This window comes from Orbicella franksi, chromosome 4 (genome assembly GCF_964199315.1).
Source record: "Orbicella franksi chromosome 4, jaOrbFran1.1, whole genome shotgun sequence".
Classification (NCBI taxonomy): domain Eukaryota; kingdom Metazoa; phylum Cnidaria; class Anthozoa; order Scleractinia; family Merulinidae; genus Orbicella; species Orbicella franksi.
Window position 1 is genome coordinate 16,509,420 of NC_138148.1, and position 15,752 is coordinate 16,525,171.

At 38.9% G+C, this 15,752-nt stretch overlaps 4 protein-coding genes across 5 annotated transcripts; 2 read left to right on the forward strand and 2 right to left on the reverse strand.

Annotated features, from left to right (window-relative positions):
- Positions 1-1,720: 1,720 nt before the first annotated feature.
- LOC145484817 (uncharacterized) lies at positions 1,721-5,468 on the reverse strand. Its single transcript, XM_081463458.1, has 3 exons — positions 5,342-5,468; positions 4,233-4,514; positions 1,721-3,508 (listed from the first exon to the last, which is right to left on the reverse strand). Exons 1-3 carry the CDS (start codon positions 5,450-5,452, stop codon positions 3,224-3,226), a joined length of 678 nt encoding a protein of 225 aa, XP_081319584.1. The 5' UTR covers positions 5,453-5,468; the 3' UTR covers positions 1,721-3,223.
- Positions 5,469-6,291: 823 nt separating this feature from the next.
- Positions 6,292-15,491, forward strand: LOC145484821 (uncharacterized). Its single transcript, XM_081463464.1, has 3 exons — positions 6,292-6,434; positions 14,520-14,807; positions 15,234-15,491. The coding sequence occupies exons 1-3, from the start codon at positions 6,342-6,344 to the stop codon at positions 15,489-15,491; spliced, it is 639 nt and encodes a 212-aa protein (XP_081319590.1). The 5' UTR covers positions 6,292-6,341.
- On the forward strand, positions 7,869-8,520 carry LOC145484859 (uncharacterized). The gene is made up of 3 exons (XM_081463500.1): positions 7,869-8,045; positions 8,185-8,263; positions 8,426-8,520. The coding sequence occupies exons 1-3, from the start codon at positions 7,869-7,871 to the stop codon at positions 8,518-8,520; spliced, it is 351 nt and encodes a 116-aa protein (XP_081319626.1).
- LOC145484809 (uncharacterized) lies at positions 9,606-12,784 on the reverse strand. 2 transcript variants are annotated; one of them, XM_081463447.1, is made up of 7 exons: positions 11,765-12,784; positions 11,218-11,551; positions 10,585-10,617; positions 10,338-10,409; positions 10,148-10,220; positions 9,899-9,970; positions 9,606-9,737 (listed from the first exon to the last, which is right to left on the reverse strand). In XM_081463447.1, the coding sequence occupies exons 1-7, from the start codon at positions 11,853-11,855 to the stop codon at positions 9,606-9,608; spliced, it is 807 nt and encodes a 268-aa protein (XP_081319573.1). In that variant the 5' UTR covers positions 11,856-12,784. The 2 variants fall into 2 exon arrangements, with proteins under 2 accessions (XP_081319573.1, XP_081319574.1); XM_081463448.1 differs by lacking the exon at positions 10,338-10,409.
- Positions 15,492-15,752: the final 261 nt, after the last annotated feature.

A 15,752-nucleotide genomic window follows, 5' to 3' on the forward strand; every position in this document is an offset into this window, starting at 1 on the left:
CTCTAAAGGTAAGGACAATTTAGTACCAGAATTCATATACTATCGTGTCCTTCATATCCTCGACACATTCACAGGCGAACGCAAAACTCCTTAGGTGTAAGTTTTAAAGATGGTAGACTCTAAAGTGAGGGTAACTTTATCTCACGAAATCATGTAAGGAACGTACCTTATCAAGTCGACGTTGACTGTGCTATCAGTAAAAGCTAGTCGACTACTAAAGTGCGGCACTTCATACTGTTCACCACCATTCAAACTCCCAAGTGCTAAGTATCGTCACTTTAGCGTGATAAATAATAATTCAGTTCCCACTGCTGAAGAACGTATAAAATACTCCAAGGCCTCCTATAAGGAAGTTACCATGATATACATTGACATAAGCAAGACAACTAGGAGCCAAAGTGTCGGAAGCCGACAGTTTTGTTTTTTGACAATCAATTTTACCACATGATTTACCATTTCTTGTTATGATTTTAAACACAGATCACATTAAACTGTTTGTCGCCCCTAGTTTACAGACTAGACAAAAACAATATTTTAATTTCATGTGCCGTTTTCGGCGCTTAGGATTTTTGAAGCCGTTTAATTATAGTCAGCATTAATACGCATTGACCACTAGAGGGAAGCAGTGAATTTCAGAATATTAGCAGCGTATAAATACTTAAGTGTGAAAAAAGGCAAATTTTAAATACAAATTTTTGAGATGTTTAAAAGCAGCTCAGTAGGTGATGATGTTTGATTTGTACTTAAAAAAAAGTTGAAATTTCAGTATGAAGTTCACTGTGGTCTGCAATAAAATAATCGGTTTGAATCTGAACTGAGTGCTTTTTATTTTCATCGCATTTTCTCTTTGACAAGAGAAATCTAAAAAAGAGAATGCAGTCAACGGGTTTCAGAATAATTAGATTTCAGAAAGTTGAAAAAGTAAGGGAAATTCGGATATGAAAAAAAACGCATCCATCAAATGCGATAACCAGCATGAAGGCGCCGCACGACTTAAGAAATCAAAGTTAATATTCAGCCAATAGAATGGAGTGTTGAGATGAATAATACAATATTAATATGAAAATAAAAAGGTAGACAAAATTCAACACAAAGCAAGTTAATAAATATTCTTCTAGCAATTCCTTTTCTTTAGCATGGATATTCCAACTACGAGTGTGAAAAAATAAGGCCAGAAAAACAAAATGGAGAGCGTAAACTGAAACCTTTGTATTCTTCCAAGTATTTCCTTCTTCTTGTTTTTTTTTTTTTTTGTAAATAGTATTTGTCGATCCACGAAGAAAGACAATATCAATACTGCCGCTAGACTAGCAACTGAAAGTCTAATATTTACTTCTGCAGTTCAGTCTGAAAAATTGTGTAAAATGTTTGTTTTAGGCTGGGTTGCATAGCGGTCTCAATACGGAATTTCACTAACAATCCAGGCTCGATTTTTGAAAAAATACCAGAGAAAGATCAAACATGTATCTACTACATGTGATTCTTCAGTACGCCATTCCTAACGGTTAAGTTCGTTTCTACACAAATTTTCAGATCCACTTTGGATAAATATAATATTCAGACCTTACCTTAGAATACGATAAAACTCCATGGTCTATAAGAGCCGTTCTTATGTCTAAAACTCACTGACATGGCATCGTTAAGTCTTCTCTATAGCATCGTTCGCTGAGTCGATTCGAACAAGGAAAAAAATAGCAAGGGATAATCTATATGCCTTGGATAAATTAAACTCAATATGTACGTCACTAATGCTGCAGGATGTTTATTTATGTTTTAGAAAACGAGGGCGTTTAATGGATGGTTTTTACCGCAAGAACAACAATAAAGACAAGACGCTATGAAGGGTCTAAAATAGCCAGCCATCTTCATTTCATCCAGCGTTGTTCTTCAGCATTAACTTGTTCGTCTCTCTAAACTTTAGGCTCTTCAGCATTGTTAGGTCATAAATAATCCCAGATTTGACGCTTGACAGACCAAATAACTTCCTTATCAATAGCAAATTTTGCATCACAGGAAACTCTTTTATTTTTAATGTTCATTTATGTACGCAAAACCGAAATGGTTTTCAGTTCATAATTTCCCGTCGATTGTTACAAATAAAATAGTGTATATCGATCGTTAAAATTATAAAAATGATAAGTGGAGTGGCTAAAGCTCTTGCTGCGCTTAAGTAAGTTAATTCAATATTTATAGTTCGATAAATTTCAAAGTACAATAAAAATATGCAAATAGCTAAATGTTGCTAGAGGGAATACACCCACATTCAGACAGCTGTAACTGAGAATTCTAAACTTATCCACACAGATATGCAGAGTACATAAATTAAAGAGATTTAAAACGCTGTTGTGAATACTGCGGTTCGACTTTACGACCTGGCAGCTGATCGAAGAGAATATTATTTGTGAATTTATCAATTTTGGAGTTATTTCAGAAAATCAGTGTCACAGCGAATTGCAATCATTATTCGCTGTATCTTTTATGGATGCTCATAAATTCTACATCTTCACCTTGAAGATAATGATATATTGGCAAAAAACGTATTCTGCGGAGATCAGTATTTCAGCTAGTTCAATGAAAAGCCCAGAACTGCCCGAGGTTGATCCTAGAGGATTTTCTGTCCCCTTAACCAAAGTTAATGAAAACGCGAGCCCGAGTCTTATCTCGTTTCCGCGACCTCTTTGTGGCGCGTTACATTTTCCCGTACAACCTCGCTCGGGTCAGTCGCGTTAATGTGCAACGATTACCTTTCCAGCACTTTCCAGGTCTTAGGTTTTGATAGGTCATTACAACCACTCCTTATCAGATAAAGCTACAATCACGGTATCAAAAAACGGCCCAATCATTAGTTAACACGTTATCATTTTCGTGATCCAATAGGTTAACATAGCAACAGTATTATCGATTAAAAACACCTTTAATTCGAGCTCTAACTGCTAATAGCTCAAGAGCGAGCTCGGTGACCCCCAGTTTTTTTCTTTTTTCTTTTCTTTTTTTTTTATGGAATTTTGATTAGCAGGGTAAGGTGCAAGTTTTCGCAAAGTTGAAAAAAATTTGTAAATGGGGATCAGAGTCTTAGAAATTGCTGGGAACTGTTGCCGCCTACCTTAACAGAATACCAACCTATTGTTCCAATATAGTCTCTCGCCCTAACTACAAACAGCAGTACAATTTCAGCACCAACAGTCGTTAATTCACTAACAATACCAGTACCAGTTTTTACAAGTCACATGTCATCGGGCCTTTGCCAGTTCTCCTTCATGCTCAACCGACAGCATCGATAATTGTATCTCAGTTTGTCCTCAGACGCGGACTTCCTTTCTAAGTAAAATCTCTGCAAAAGCTCGTTCTCGTTGCACTTGACATAATGCCTGGAGAGTTCTCTGATCGTGCCGCTTGCCTGATCTTTCCAGTCTGTTGTAGTATCTCGACAGATCGCTCGACTGTCCAAAACACGCAGGTGAATATCATCCATGACTTCGTTTTCTTTCTTAAGTGCATCTAGGAGACCCTTTTGACAAACACACCAATGCAAAATTAATCCGGCACCCCTTCTCATTTCTCATCCCTTGAATTTGGCAGATTTTGACAACAAACCTTGTGCTGGGAATGCTTGTCGGAAAATTTGCGTTAACCCCCTAGAGGAGATTAATTTTAGCCAACGTAAAGTTTTTTTTTACTCTCGAAAATTTTTTAACACTATAAAACAAACACATAAATAGATCTAACAAAGATAAACATTACCATCAGTTTCCTTGTATAACGAAATTTTAAAGATTTCACGCCAAACAAACGGTATGACGGCGAGTGTTTATTTCTTTGCGTTCAACCCTTTAAAAGATACCTTGATGGGTAAAACTCATTTAAGCATTGGCGTTCTGTTCAGGACCACCTAAATGAGACCTGCACTCCATTATATAAGCTATATAGGTAGAGCGGATTTTGTCTGAAATAGTGTTTGGTTTGCGCACACTTGTCTAGGAATAAGAGAGAGCCTAAATAGCCTAAATCTGGGTCAGATCTGCAGTTAGGTGGAGAAAACGTGAGGCCAACGAGTCGCGAAGCAATGTTTTGACCACCGTGAAGGCTTTTTATTTTAACTCCCGTGAAAGAAAGAAGAGGGAAAACCACTAAGACCAGGGTAATACCGCCAAGACCTCAGGGCAGCATACGGGCTGATATTCTCCCTCGCACTTCGATAATAGGATAAATGAGAAATGAAAGGTGTTACTCACCTTCTGCCACGTCTCTTGATGGTCCACTTCACGCACCAGATTATCTAGTGAGGCGAGCTGCAAGCTCTCTTTCGCCTTATCAGTGTCAAAAGTAATTTTCCCCTCAAGATCATCTTTCTCGTAATCCTCACCCTTAAGTTTCAAATAAAACTTGATGGCCTCGATCCGATTTTTCTGTTTCTGCATGATTGCCAGCTGTGCTGAGATTTTTGTCTGCATTTGGGACATCTTCGACTCGTACATTTTAAGACCGAGTACAATGTCATCGTCGTCAAGTGCACGCTGGGAACGAGAAAAGAGAGCTTAAAAACAGAAACGGCAGCGATGATACGAATACAGCCGCCTCTTATGACCTGCCACGATGCTGAATACAAGTGGGATCTTTCTTTAATCTTTAATCATTATTTATACACGGTAAAAATTCATCAGGTACAATAAATTCCAATAAAATGTCTAAGATCCTGAACTTAAAATTCTAATCCTCATATTATATTAACTTACAACAATATTCTACCTATAAACCTGATTTCCATGAATGCCGTGTGTTTAAAAATTATGACAGAGAAAGCGTTTAAATTGATCATGTATAACAAGACAAATGAAATTTGGATTTGTTAGTTTGAATAAGGCACTTTTAGCACTCTCCCGATAGGAAATTCGGTCAGAAATATAACAGATGTTGCCCGGTAAAAGCCAAACGGCAAGGATAAAATGAAGCCATTTAGCTAGACTACTGACTGCCCCTCTCCCAACCACAAGCCTTTCCGGGGGGCGGCAGGCGGGGGGGATGTCAGCTAATTGTATGCGGTACGATGTGACCTCGCGCATCTTCCACAGTACAGAGCAACAAACGGAACCACAGTCATGAATACATGAAAACATAATGTTACAACAAAATCACGATAAAAGTGAAACTCTTTTGGTGATACCCTTTTCTTCTAATGCCAAAAAGTCTCTTGTTGTGGCTCTTCACTACTTGGCTAAATTTTGCTTAAAATGTTACTAATAATATTACACTGGCGCCAATCATTTCCATTTGTCTGAATATACACGTATGAGTGGCAAATTTCTTTGCATAGTATCTCAAGTCAACAATAAACTTATCTTACCTTCAGACGAACCTTCTCTCGTGTCAGGCCGCAGTTGCAGACGAGAAGAAACTCTAAGAACACAAACAAGCTGAGGACTATACGTGACACCTCCATAATGGAGCGCGCCATCACATAAAGACTGTCTTGTTCTGCATCACTTGATCCCTGTGTTGGTCATTGGACACCACAGAAAATATAATCCTGAGGTCGACAAGGGAGGGACTCCTGGATCATGGAATGAAAATCATCCATTTGTATTGGGCTTGTATAAACTGATAATTGTTCTTGAACACCGAACATGGTAAGTACCCGTAGCCATTTCCACGCCTTGGATTGAACCCAGCTTTATCACCCCAAGGTAAGAGAACGACGCTGAATGAAAGAAGTCGGCGGGGAAAAAAGAGAAGGCCAGGCCAGTAAGAGCATCTTCTCGTTTCATTCTTCCGGCTTTTCACAAGCCTGGCGTTTTTTCTGTAAACTACACAAAAGATGAGAGCAACGACATTTATGGCAGCACTAGATCAAAATGACTTTATTTCTGGATCTGAGATCTGGAAATTGCGCATAGCCCGCAGAACCGGCGGATTATTGAGTGTTGAGTGGCACTCCGCAAATTTATTTTCACTCCGAACCCTTGGAGCCTCGAATCTGTTGTTTGTTGTTCGAATCTTGACTACGATTACGATCCTTTGCGGTTTGGCTGCAATGAGACGAGCTAGTAGGCTTCCGTACAAATTCTTTGATTTGTATCCTACCATACTGGCATGAACAAATATATCTCACTGTAAATTGAGCAAATCAGAGAAAGAACGAGATATCCTCATTCAGAATCTCATAATAATCCATCGGTTGCGATCGATGCCTTTCTTCATGGAATCCTTAAATGATTCGTCCGTTCCATTCCTATAATTACAAAAGGTTCGATCTGTCATCGGCTTTGCAATGAAGACTTATCAGCTATCTGATTTCCTCTACACACAAAGCACGACTGTTGTAGTGAAGATTTGGAAACTGCACGATGGCGGATTTCACCGTCCTATTAATGTGCGTTTCAGCGTTTTTCATCTTTGAAAATTCACTTGGAATGCCGAGCAGCAAGGCCAGACTAAAGGTGAGTAAGAACTGCGACGTGTAGAAGCCGCGGTCACTATTGTTGTCTTTGTATGCCACATAAATAAAGTAAATAACGATGTGGACTGTGGTAGATTTGCCTCTTTTAAAGTTACCACTATAGAGTACAAGTTAAGGTAAGGTTAACTCTGAGTTCAAGCCTAATAGCCCATCGGCCGGCGCTTACTTCTGGTATGGCTAGAAGTCTGATCAGAGAGACATACACACTATTAGAATACTTACTCTTCCTCCCTCCGTTGTAGGAATTAAATAAATGAGAATCACCCCACCCCCCCCCCCCCTCAAAAAAAATTATGGCGCTACGAATACTATTTGTACAGGTTGTTCTTCGAAATGGCAGGCTACGAGTGATTCGGCTTTTATTACCCTTATACTGACTTAATAGGGACAGAATGGCCTTAAAAACATTAAACCACGCAGAACATAGTTCCTACTTTGCTTACCATAGTTTATGAGTTTATGACAAAATGAAGAATTGACAGTACTCTGTAAATTTTTTTTTTTTTACTTAGTACATATATTTTTTAAAATCTCAATTGTGGTAGTTTGTCCATCTCACATGACTCGCGGTTCTTCATTGTTTATCATTCGTTTCACGTTACTACATGAGAGATTCCGGCCGGGAAATGGGAAAGCGAGCATATTCCTTTTTCGCTGATGTATTTCGTTACCGTAGTAAAACTTTTACTAGTATGAAATACCCGACTTAGTCAATCGAACGTTCGCAAATCGAACTCAGTCGAACTCAATCCGTATTGAGTTCCATTGAGCTCGGCAATCGAAGCAATTCCATTTCACCTTTTCGGCGTTAGAGTTCACCTGTAGTGTCACGTGACTTAGAACGTAATTAAACCGGGAAAGTTTGGACATTCAAGTCAACCACGTGTGCGATAAGTAGTGTTCTGACAGTATGGTCACGACTAAAAGGTGTGCTTTTGGTACATGTAAAAACGATTCCCGATACCCTGAATCGTGGAAAAGAAACCCAAACGGCGATCCAGTGAAGTTCTTCCATTTTCCTGGCGCAGTTAGACAAAACGAGAGAAGGCAAAAGTGGATAAAAGCATGTCACCGCGGTGACTCGTTCGTGCACACGAAAGACAGTTACATTTATAGTCTACATTTTGTCGGTGGAAATGGTCCAACAAAAGAGGATCCTGATCCTATATCTGCCCTTGCTAGGAAAGAAAGGGTAAGTTTATCTATTTGTACTTTTATAACACTGTTTGTCGCTTGAATTAATATTTTATACACTGCCTAGGTGTCGCGGCTGAATCGTAAACGAAAGGCATCTTCTGAGCGAGAGGCAGACAAGGCGAGAAGCAAGAAAATTTGTCTGGAACGATCACTGGCTAAAACCCTGCTGACGCTTAATCGCCTTACTGGCAAATCTAAAGAAGAACGTTCCGCCGCCATGACTCTTTTAAATCTGACCTCAGAGCCAGTGGCGAGTTCAGGAGAGCCTGATGAGGAAAGCATGCAGGAATTCGAACCAGAAAATCTAGAACGAACCGACGAGTTTCCTGAACCGATCGAGTCTCAAATCAACACAAAGACTGATGAAAAATTACTAAAAGATTGCAGCACGCAAGTTAGAGAAACATTATTAAAAACTGAGTATATATTTTCCTCGCTGTTTGCACTTTTCATTTTCATAACAAGTTGTAATATAATTTAAAATAACCTCATACATGTAGTTCTAGTCTTTATACATTCTCTTATTAAATCAGACTTCAGGTACGGACGAGCTGATGAAGACTTCATTTATGGAGAAAGTAATGGACCCAGAGAAAACCTACCAATACACAGGTACACAATTATTTCGTAAACAAGTCACAATCAAGCGCACTTGAGTTAAGCATCTATACTCCTAGCCTTTGTATGGTATAGTGCGTAGAGCTCAATCATTTTGTCACTTGACTTTTTTTTTTTTTTTTTTTTTTCATGCATATATTTTTACTGATATTATAGGTATGACAAAAGAATGCCTTGAGCTCATTTACAGTGAAATTAAAGAAAAGAGTCAACGCATGAACATGTGGAAGGGTTCAAGAAAACCAAGTTAGGAAAGACCAGGACAAGTACTTGAAGGTTATTAGCTGGTTAGATGTCATATACATGTATCTATATTCTCTGGTTACATGTACTGTTGAAATAGGATTTTGCCATCATGTATTGTAACAGAAATGGCTCCTAACAAGATGTTGGGATTCAAACTAGTCTTTTGTACTCCTTATTTTAAAGAAAGTTAACAGTGTTACATATAGGTGTTATATAAGTAACACACTTTTTTTTTTTAGAAAAGGCAAAAGCTGGCCAAGTTGTCAACCAAAGAACAATTTGTCTTTGCTCTAGTGAGACTTAGAAGATATCCAAGTTTGGAAATGCTTTGTGATGTATTTGGCATTACCACAGGAACTGGAAGCAAAATATTTATAACTTGGATTTTAGTTCTAGAAAAGGAATTGAGTTTTCTTTTACCCTTCTCAACTAAAGAGGAATTAATTGGGGTGCCTGAACCAAATTGCTTAAAAAAGAAGTCTTTAAATAATTTAAGCGCAATAATAGGTTGCACTAAATTCTATGTTGAAAAACCTTGTAAGCCATCCAGCCAAAGATCTACCTACAGTCAATACAAGTCTGCAAACACATTTAAGTTACTTATTTCAATGTCTCCTATTTTGCATTTCAACTTTGTGTCAAAATTATACAGTGGAAGTATCAGTGACAAGGAGATTGTGAATGTTAGTGGTTTTCTAGAAAAATTACAGCCAGGCGATGTTGTAATGGCTGATAAAGGCTTTAACATACAGGATTATCTAGCAGTACATGAAACTGTACTAATTGTACCGCCAATCATGCAGAAAAATAATATTTCTGTACGAGCATCAACTGCTACAAGACGAGTGGCAGCTGCAAGGGTTCATATTGAACGTATGATAAAACGACTGAAATCTTTTAATTTTTTTAGGGGAGTTATTCCACTTACATGTAAGCCATACATTGGCTCTGCTGTAACTGTCTGTGCAATAATAGTAAATTTGCAGCCATCAATAATAAAAGCATGTTGAACAAAAGACAAGTAGGTCACTACTGCACTGCCTGTGCATCAACTATATGCTAATGTTGTTAAGAGCCACAATTGCCTTTCTTAGTTATTTACAAATAAAGCCTCTAAACAAGCCCTGGTCAATGTTCTCTTGGTTTCAGCATCTTTGGGATCAAACCACTGATGTTCAGCATTGACATATCCATTTGGATCACTTTCATACTCCTTTAGATCCTATGGAATAATACAACATGAATGCCATTACTTCAATCTGTGAAAACATTATCAAAAGAACTGGGATTTATAAAACACAGAATTTCAATCTTTTTTGATATTATTTGCTAAATCTGTAGGGTGATTTAATTGCATGCTGTAACCATGATACCCACATTTACCTTTAAAAAATGGTCAATATACATGAACATGTGAAATCCACAGTTGTTGCTTCCTCTCAACTGTTGTGGTACCTGAAAAATCACAAAATTATCAGAAAATTATCGATAGAATGTTCTTAACACCATTGGGCTTTTTGGTATTAGCTTGCAATACTTGATGGACATGTCAATGATGGTTACATGTAAATGTCATTACAGTAGTGGACAACCCCGGCCCATATCGTTACTGCATGTACACAGGTAGGTTACCTTAAGCACATGATTTGCCTGCTGGCTTGTCCTGGAGGGAATAACACTGGCCACACATAGATGATCCAAGAAGCTAATCAAAAAAAATATTTTTACTAAGTACAAAAAGGAATTTACTACCATTCTAGCAAATAAAAGAACATTGCTAAAAGTTGTTTGGTGCTACTGCATTTATACATAAGAGTAATACCTGTTGATATTGTGTATTTCTTCATGCCTTCTTCTAATGTTCCATGTCAATGAGTGCAGTATCAGAAAGTGCCTAGTAAAAATAGAAGGCATTTTGATACAATTGTTATATACATTCAGTGTACAAGAAACACTTCTCTAAGTAGTGTGCGTAGTAATAGACTTTATAACCAGGATGCTATCTACTAAACAATTAACATGTTCAAACTCAAACTCTAATTGCACTGTCTAAAACAATTAAGGCTTACCATGGGGTTAAGACAACCAAGAGCCAATGTAAGCTGGAAAAAAAAAAAAAAATAGAAAGAAGATTGATCTCTTCTGAATATTAGACTATTTTATTTCATATAACATTTTGTATCACACTGTATTCATTGTCTCTGACCTTCTGTTGATTGGAATGAACACATATTCACTGTTCAGCAGGTTTCTCTTAAAAAAAACAACTTATCTGCAGATGTTAGCTGAACCATTTTGAAAGCAATTAAAGATTAGATGTCACCTTAAACAGTAAATGCCTGTAAAATAATAGACATTATTAATATTGCTGCTTAGTAAATAGCATGTGTATGTATATATTACATGTGCAGTTAAATTCTCAAACCAATTGTCACTTATGTATGCATACAACCTTTAACTAATTGAACTTTGAGTATATTTTAAATCTGTACCTTGAGGATGTTTAACACATAAAGTGGTATAGAAAAAGGTACTGACAATGGGATATATGCATTGGGGTAGTTGCCTGAAACTACAATACAAAATCATATAATAAACCTTTGTCATGGCAATTGGCCCTGACGCACAAAGTGACAATAAAAAATGTAGCTATATGCTACAAGCAACCAGAAATACATACAGCATAATCAAACCATACTCACTTGAACAGAAACAAAACTATTGTGTCAGTGATCATTTCCTTTGGTTGGACAGTTTGCACATCTGCCTTGTAGATTTGAAGTCGAGAAAGTTCAACGCTGTCTGGAGGCATGGAAGGGGTATTGTACTGTGATAAATCAATAACCTCATGAACAGCTGTCTGCTTGGAACAGCTAGCACTGGTGCCTTGGAAAGTGCTGGTATCTGCTTCATGGCCAGTCACTTGTGAACTACTGTTAACCTCTGAATAACAGCTGGGCTGCTGAGCAGAGATGATGGTCTGTTGTGAACAGCTGGTATCTTGAGAGGAGCATTCCTCCTGTGCATGTGATGAATCTAAAAAAAATAAAAGGAAAGCTATTCTTACCACAGTGCATGAACTTCCAAACATAAAACAACTATGACATGACAGAACAAATTGATTACACAAATTATTGTTTAAGTACCTCTAAAGTTTACTATACATTGTCTTGTTGAATTGATCAGTGTTTGTGACCAGAACATACGGATAGTTGCATTTGAAAAATAGAGAAAAGTCTATATATGTACCTTGAAATACTGTCCTGGAAATTTCAGCCATCATAAAGGGTAAGACCAGACTGTTCCAAAACTTTTCCAGTTTTGCACATACATTAAACATGAAGCTTGGGTTGTAGGGCACCTCAACAGTGAAGATTCCTTTTGTGGTTCACACAACCAAGACATTGAAGGTCAGCTCACTGACAAACATCTGAAGCTGAAGTTTGAAGCAGTACCGTGAAGTAGGCTTCAAAGCAAACTCTTTTCCATTTATGATCCCACCAATTTCTGGAGTTAGGAAAGCTTCTTTTGGGTGCAGATCTCTGTGTTTCCAGGGGCATTTATATTTTACAACTTTGTTTGGACAACCATCAGAACACTGACATTGCTGAATATTATCCAGACTAGCACCAAGAAAAGGTTTCGACTTTGAAATAAGAAAGCGTTTCGAGACCGGTTCCAGTTTGTGGTGGGTATGGCTAGCAACACGCTGCGAGCACTCTCTTCATGGAATAACCCCCACTCCCTGGCATTTTGTGGTTCTATTTCCTGTTGCTGGGAATGCATGTGCGGTCTCTTGGCCAATGCAATATCTTCTACCAATTTGGTGACATTTTCTTCTTTATTCTTGTCAAGTGTCGCCTGCCTGGTGAAGACCCTTTTGTACTTTGAAGCTGTTATGAAGCCTGCCTTGTGTAAATACCAGTCCTCACATTGCCATTGCTTTGAAGTGGTGCTGTCAACATGCTCCCTTTCTGCATCACTGAAGGACAACAAACTCACAACTTCTTCAGTTGAAATGTTGGAATGATTTCTCATGACCTATGTTAATTTAGACTTCATAATACCAGTCTCAGCCTTGTTATCAGTTGATTCGGCAGGTTCCTCGTCGAGACCGGTGTCTGCTTTCGGACTACAATAAAGTTTTTTGAACAAGGGCAAGATAACCGGTGTATCACTTTTTAATTGGCACATCTTTTGGGTAAATCGTCTTAGGTACTTGTCATCTGGTGGATTAGTGTCTTCAGGAGCACGGACATCTTTTTCAGTATTTTGGGAGAACGTGTGTTTGCGTTTTCTTTTTTTTGTGGGAGGGCTTTTTACCTTTTTTGATAACCAAATCTTTTACTTCGCACGCTTGGGTATTTGCTCTCGGTCTTTTAACCCAGACGCATGGGGCACTGGTTACACAGTCTTTGCCTCGAGAGTTTAATAAGTCGTCCAGGGCATACATGGCGGCCGCAATGTGCTTGCATCCCCCATCTCTACCACCTTTACACTTGCATCGTGCCTGAAGAACGCTGCCTCGGTTTGTGCCTCTACCCTCGAGAATAAACCAGAGATCGTAGTGCTCCTTTCCGTCATCCGTTTTGATTTTCATGAAGGACCGCACTTTGGCTACATATACATGAACACCCTCTTGATTCAACTGAGAAGTTAGTAAAGATTCTCCGTAACCATCATCGAATAAACGATAATCTTCAAATGACTCGTAAGCGGCGAGTCCTTGTTTGTCGTAATCGGTGGAGTGGTAAATCAAGTAGTTGAAAGGTCTTAAAAATGTCGTACAACCCAAACGGCGGCTACGAGTTGAAGTTGTTCACGGTCTTCGGGGAAAATGGATTGGGAATTAGCATGTCATGAATTATTAATTTGTCAGCATCAGTGGTTTGATATTTTTCGAAGTTTGGATCCACTGGCAAAACCATTCTTTCCACTGCGGAAGCGTTTTCCACGAGCGAAGTTTTCAAATAACCGCTTACTGAAACGCCACGTTCCTGCAAATATTTTTTAAGTTCTGCCACATTCATGGCGTTGAAGTCGCTTTTATTCTTTTTTTCTGCCATTTTGAAGCTGAAACTATTCTACGTTCAAAGACTCAAGGCAGAGGGAAAATTATATTAGTAGTAACAGGAAGTTGACGAAGTTGAAAACTTCGTACACGTGTAGTGCGTGGTTGACTAGAATGTCCGAACTTTCCCGGTTTGTTTACATCATAAATCACGTGACACTACACGTGAAATCTAACGCCGAAAAGGTGAATCGAACTCAATTGAACAAATCGAACCCAACTCAATCCACTAGATTCTGTGATTGCGTTCGGTGATTGAAATCACTTCAACAAAGATAATGTTATGTGGTCTCAAAAACACGAAAAACACTTGTTCTACCCAAGAAAGTCGAGCCTCGAAAAACTTGTTATTGATTTTCAACAACAGTTTCACAAAACTCAAGAGTTCGGAAATCAAACGTTCGATTGAGTTCGATTGTCTAATTATAGGGGTGGCGAATGGTAAATGCGAGACGAGGGGACGAGATTAGCGTTTTTCTTTACGCGCTTGAGACATTTTGATTTCTCTAATTGCGAGACCGAGACTTTAAAGTGTTTTTAAAGACGTTCAGGTTCTAAGATGTTGTGATGTCATTTAACTTTATAAATAATATATAATAACAATAAATCGGTACTTCGCGACTTTCTTAGCTTTGAAAAAAATCGAGACAGCGAGACAGCTTTGTGAGAAAAATCGAGACTGCGAGACACGTGAAATTCGGCGAAAATTTTGCGAGACCCATGGTTTTTGAAGGACCATTCGCCACCGCTAATTGTTTTGTGTGAGTTCGATTTCGATCGATTGCCGAACTCAGTCCATAGATTTAGTTGGATAGAGTTCGGTTGAAATTCAGCTCGATTGGGTTCGATTGACTATGCCGGGTGAATATGAACTTATGGACCTCCGATTCGAGTGGCTCTTTAACTCATGTGTCGCTTCCTACATTTTATCAGCGGCAGGCCTCACAAAGTTCCGCTTTAGGGGCTCTGATGTCGTTTTCCGTTAAACTCTCCGACATGGAACGTCAAATCACCTCTTTCGAAAGGAAGATACAGAGACAGACAGCCGAGATCGACCAGCTGTCAGCCAAGCTTGATTCCAAAGCTGAACGATCGCAGTTTCAGAACTTAGAGACTTTGCTAAACAGTAAGATGGTCAACCTTAAAGACGAGATCTACACAAAGGACCTTGTGATAAAGAGATATAGGGACAAGCTCAGACAGCTGGAGGCTGAGGTCACGGTAAGTGGACTGGTACATGAAGTTCCTTCTCGGCCTTCGCTAGTAGTTGTGCTGTCAATTTGTTTAGGCTTGCGCTGCGCACCCGGAGGGGGGGGGGGGGGGGGGTTACTCGAAGACATCGAATGTAGTTTTAGGCACGGCAAGTTTCAAAACGTAACAAACTAGCAAGAACACTGAAGGGAAGGAAAGTCGAATTTCTTTTTACACAATCACTGTTCAGGAAACAGTAACGGGAACAGTGACCGTTTATTGTCCATTCAGTGTTTCCGTTGAAGTTCTCGTAAAGTTTCCGATTTTTGTCATGCATGCCAATAGTGCGAGTATTTAAAAAACTGTTACGCCATCACGGCACATTTTCACAACAACTCCGGGTCGACTGTTTCGGCACTTACTGGCTACCTGTTATAACTTTCTTTTGTCCATTAGAACATCGACGACGAATACTCCAACCTCAATGGTAACACCATGGAAGTGCTGGACAGATTTGAAAACCTTGCCCTTCACTGCACGAACCAGAGAACTGGCTGGGCTCCGAAAGCCAACGGTGCGATCCAGTATCTTGATCGTCAGTGGGTACGCTGCAATCCAGGCGAGTTTCTGCAGAGCTTTTTGTTGAAATTGGCCAGCAATTATGAAGAAGACATGGTTAAATATGTGTATCGGTGCTGTAGAATCAACATCTAAGATGGTGAAGGACGTTACGCATTTTTTTGTTTGTTTGTTTGTTTGTTTTTGTTGAAAAAAACTGTATTAAATAGATGATATTCGAGATGAAGTCGCCATAATTGTTTTCAGTTATAATTCAACTTAGCCATGCCGCATGTTCTGTAAGTAGTTGTAAGCACATGACAAGTCCGTTATATGGGCGACAAACTGATGTCAACGTGTTTGCTGGTATCATGCCGTGGAACACTTTGTAAGCAAAGTGAATAACTGTAAAACAAT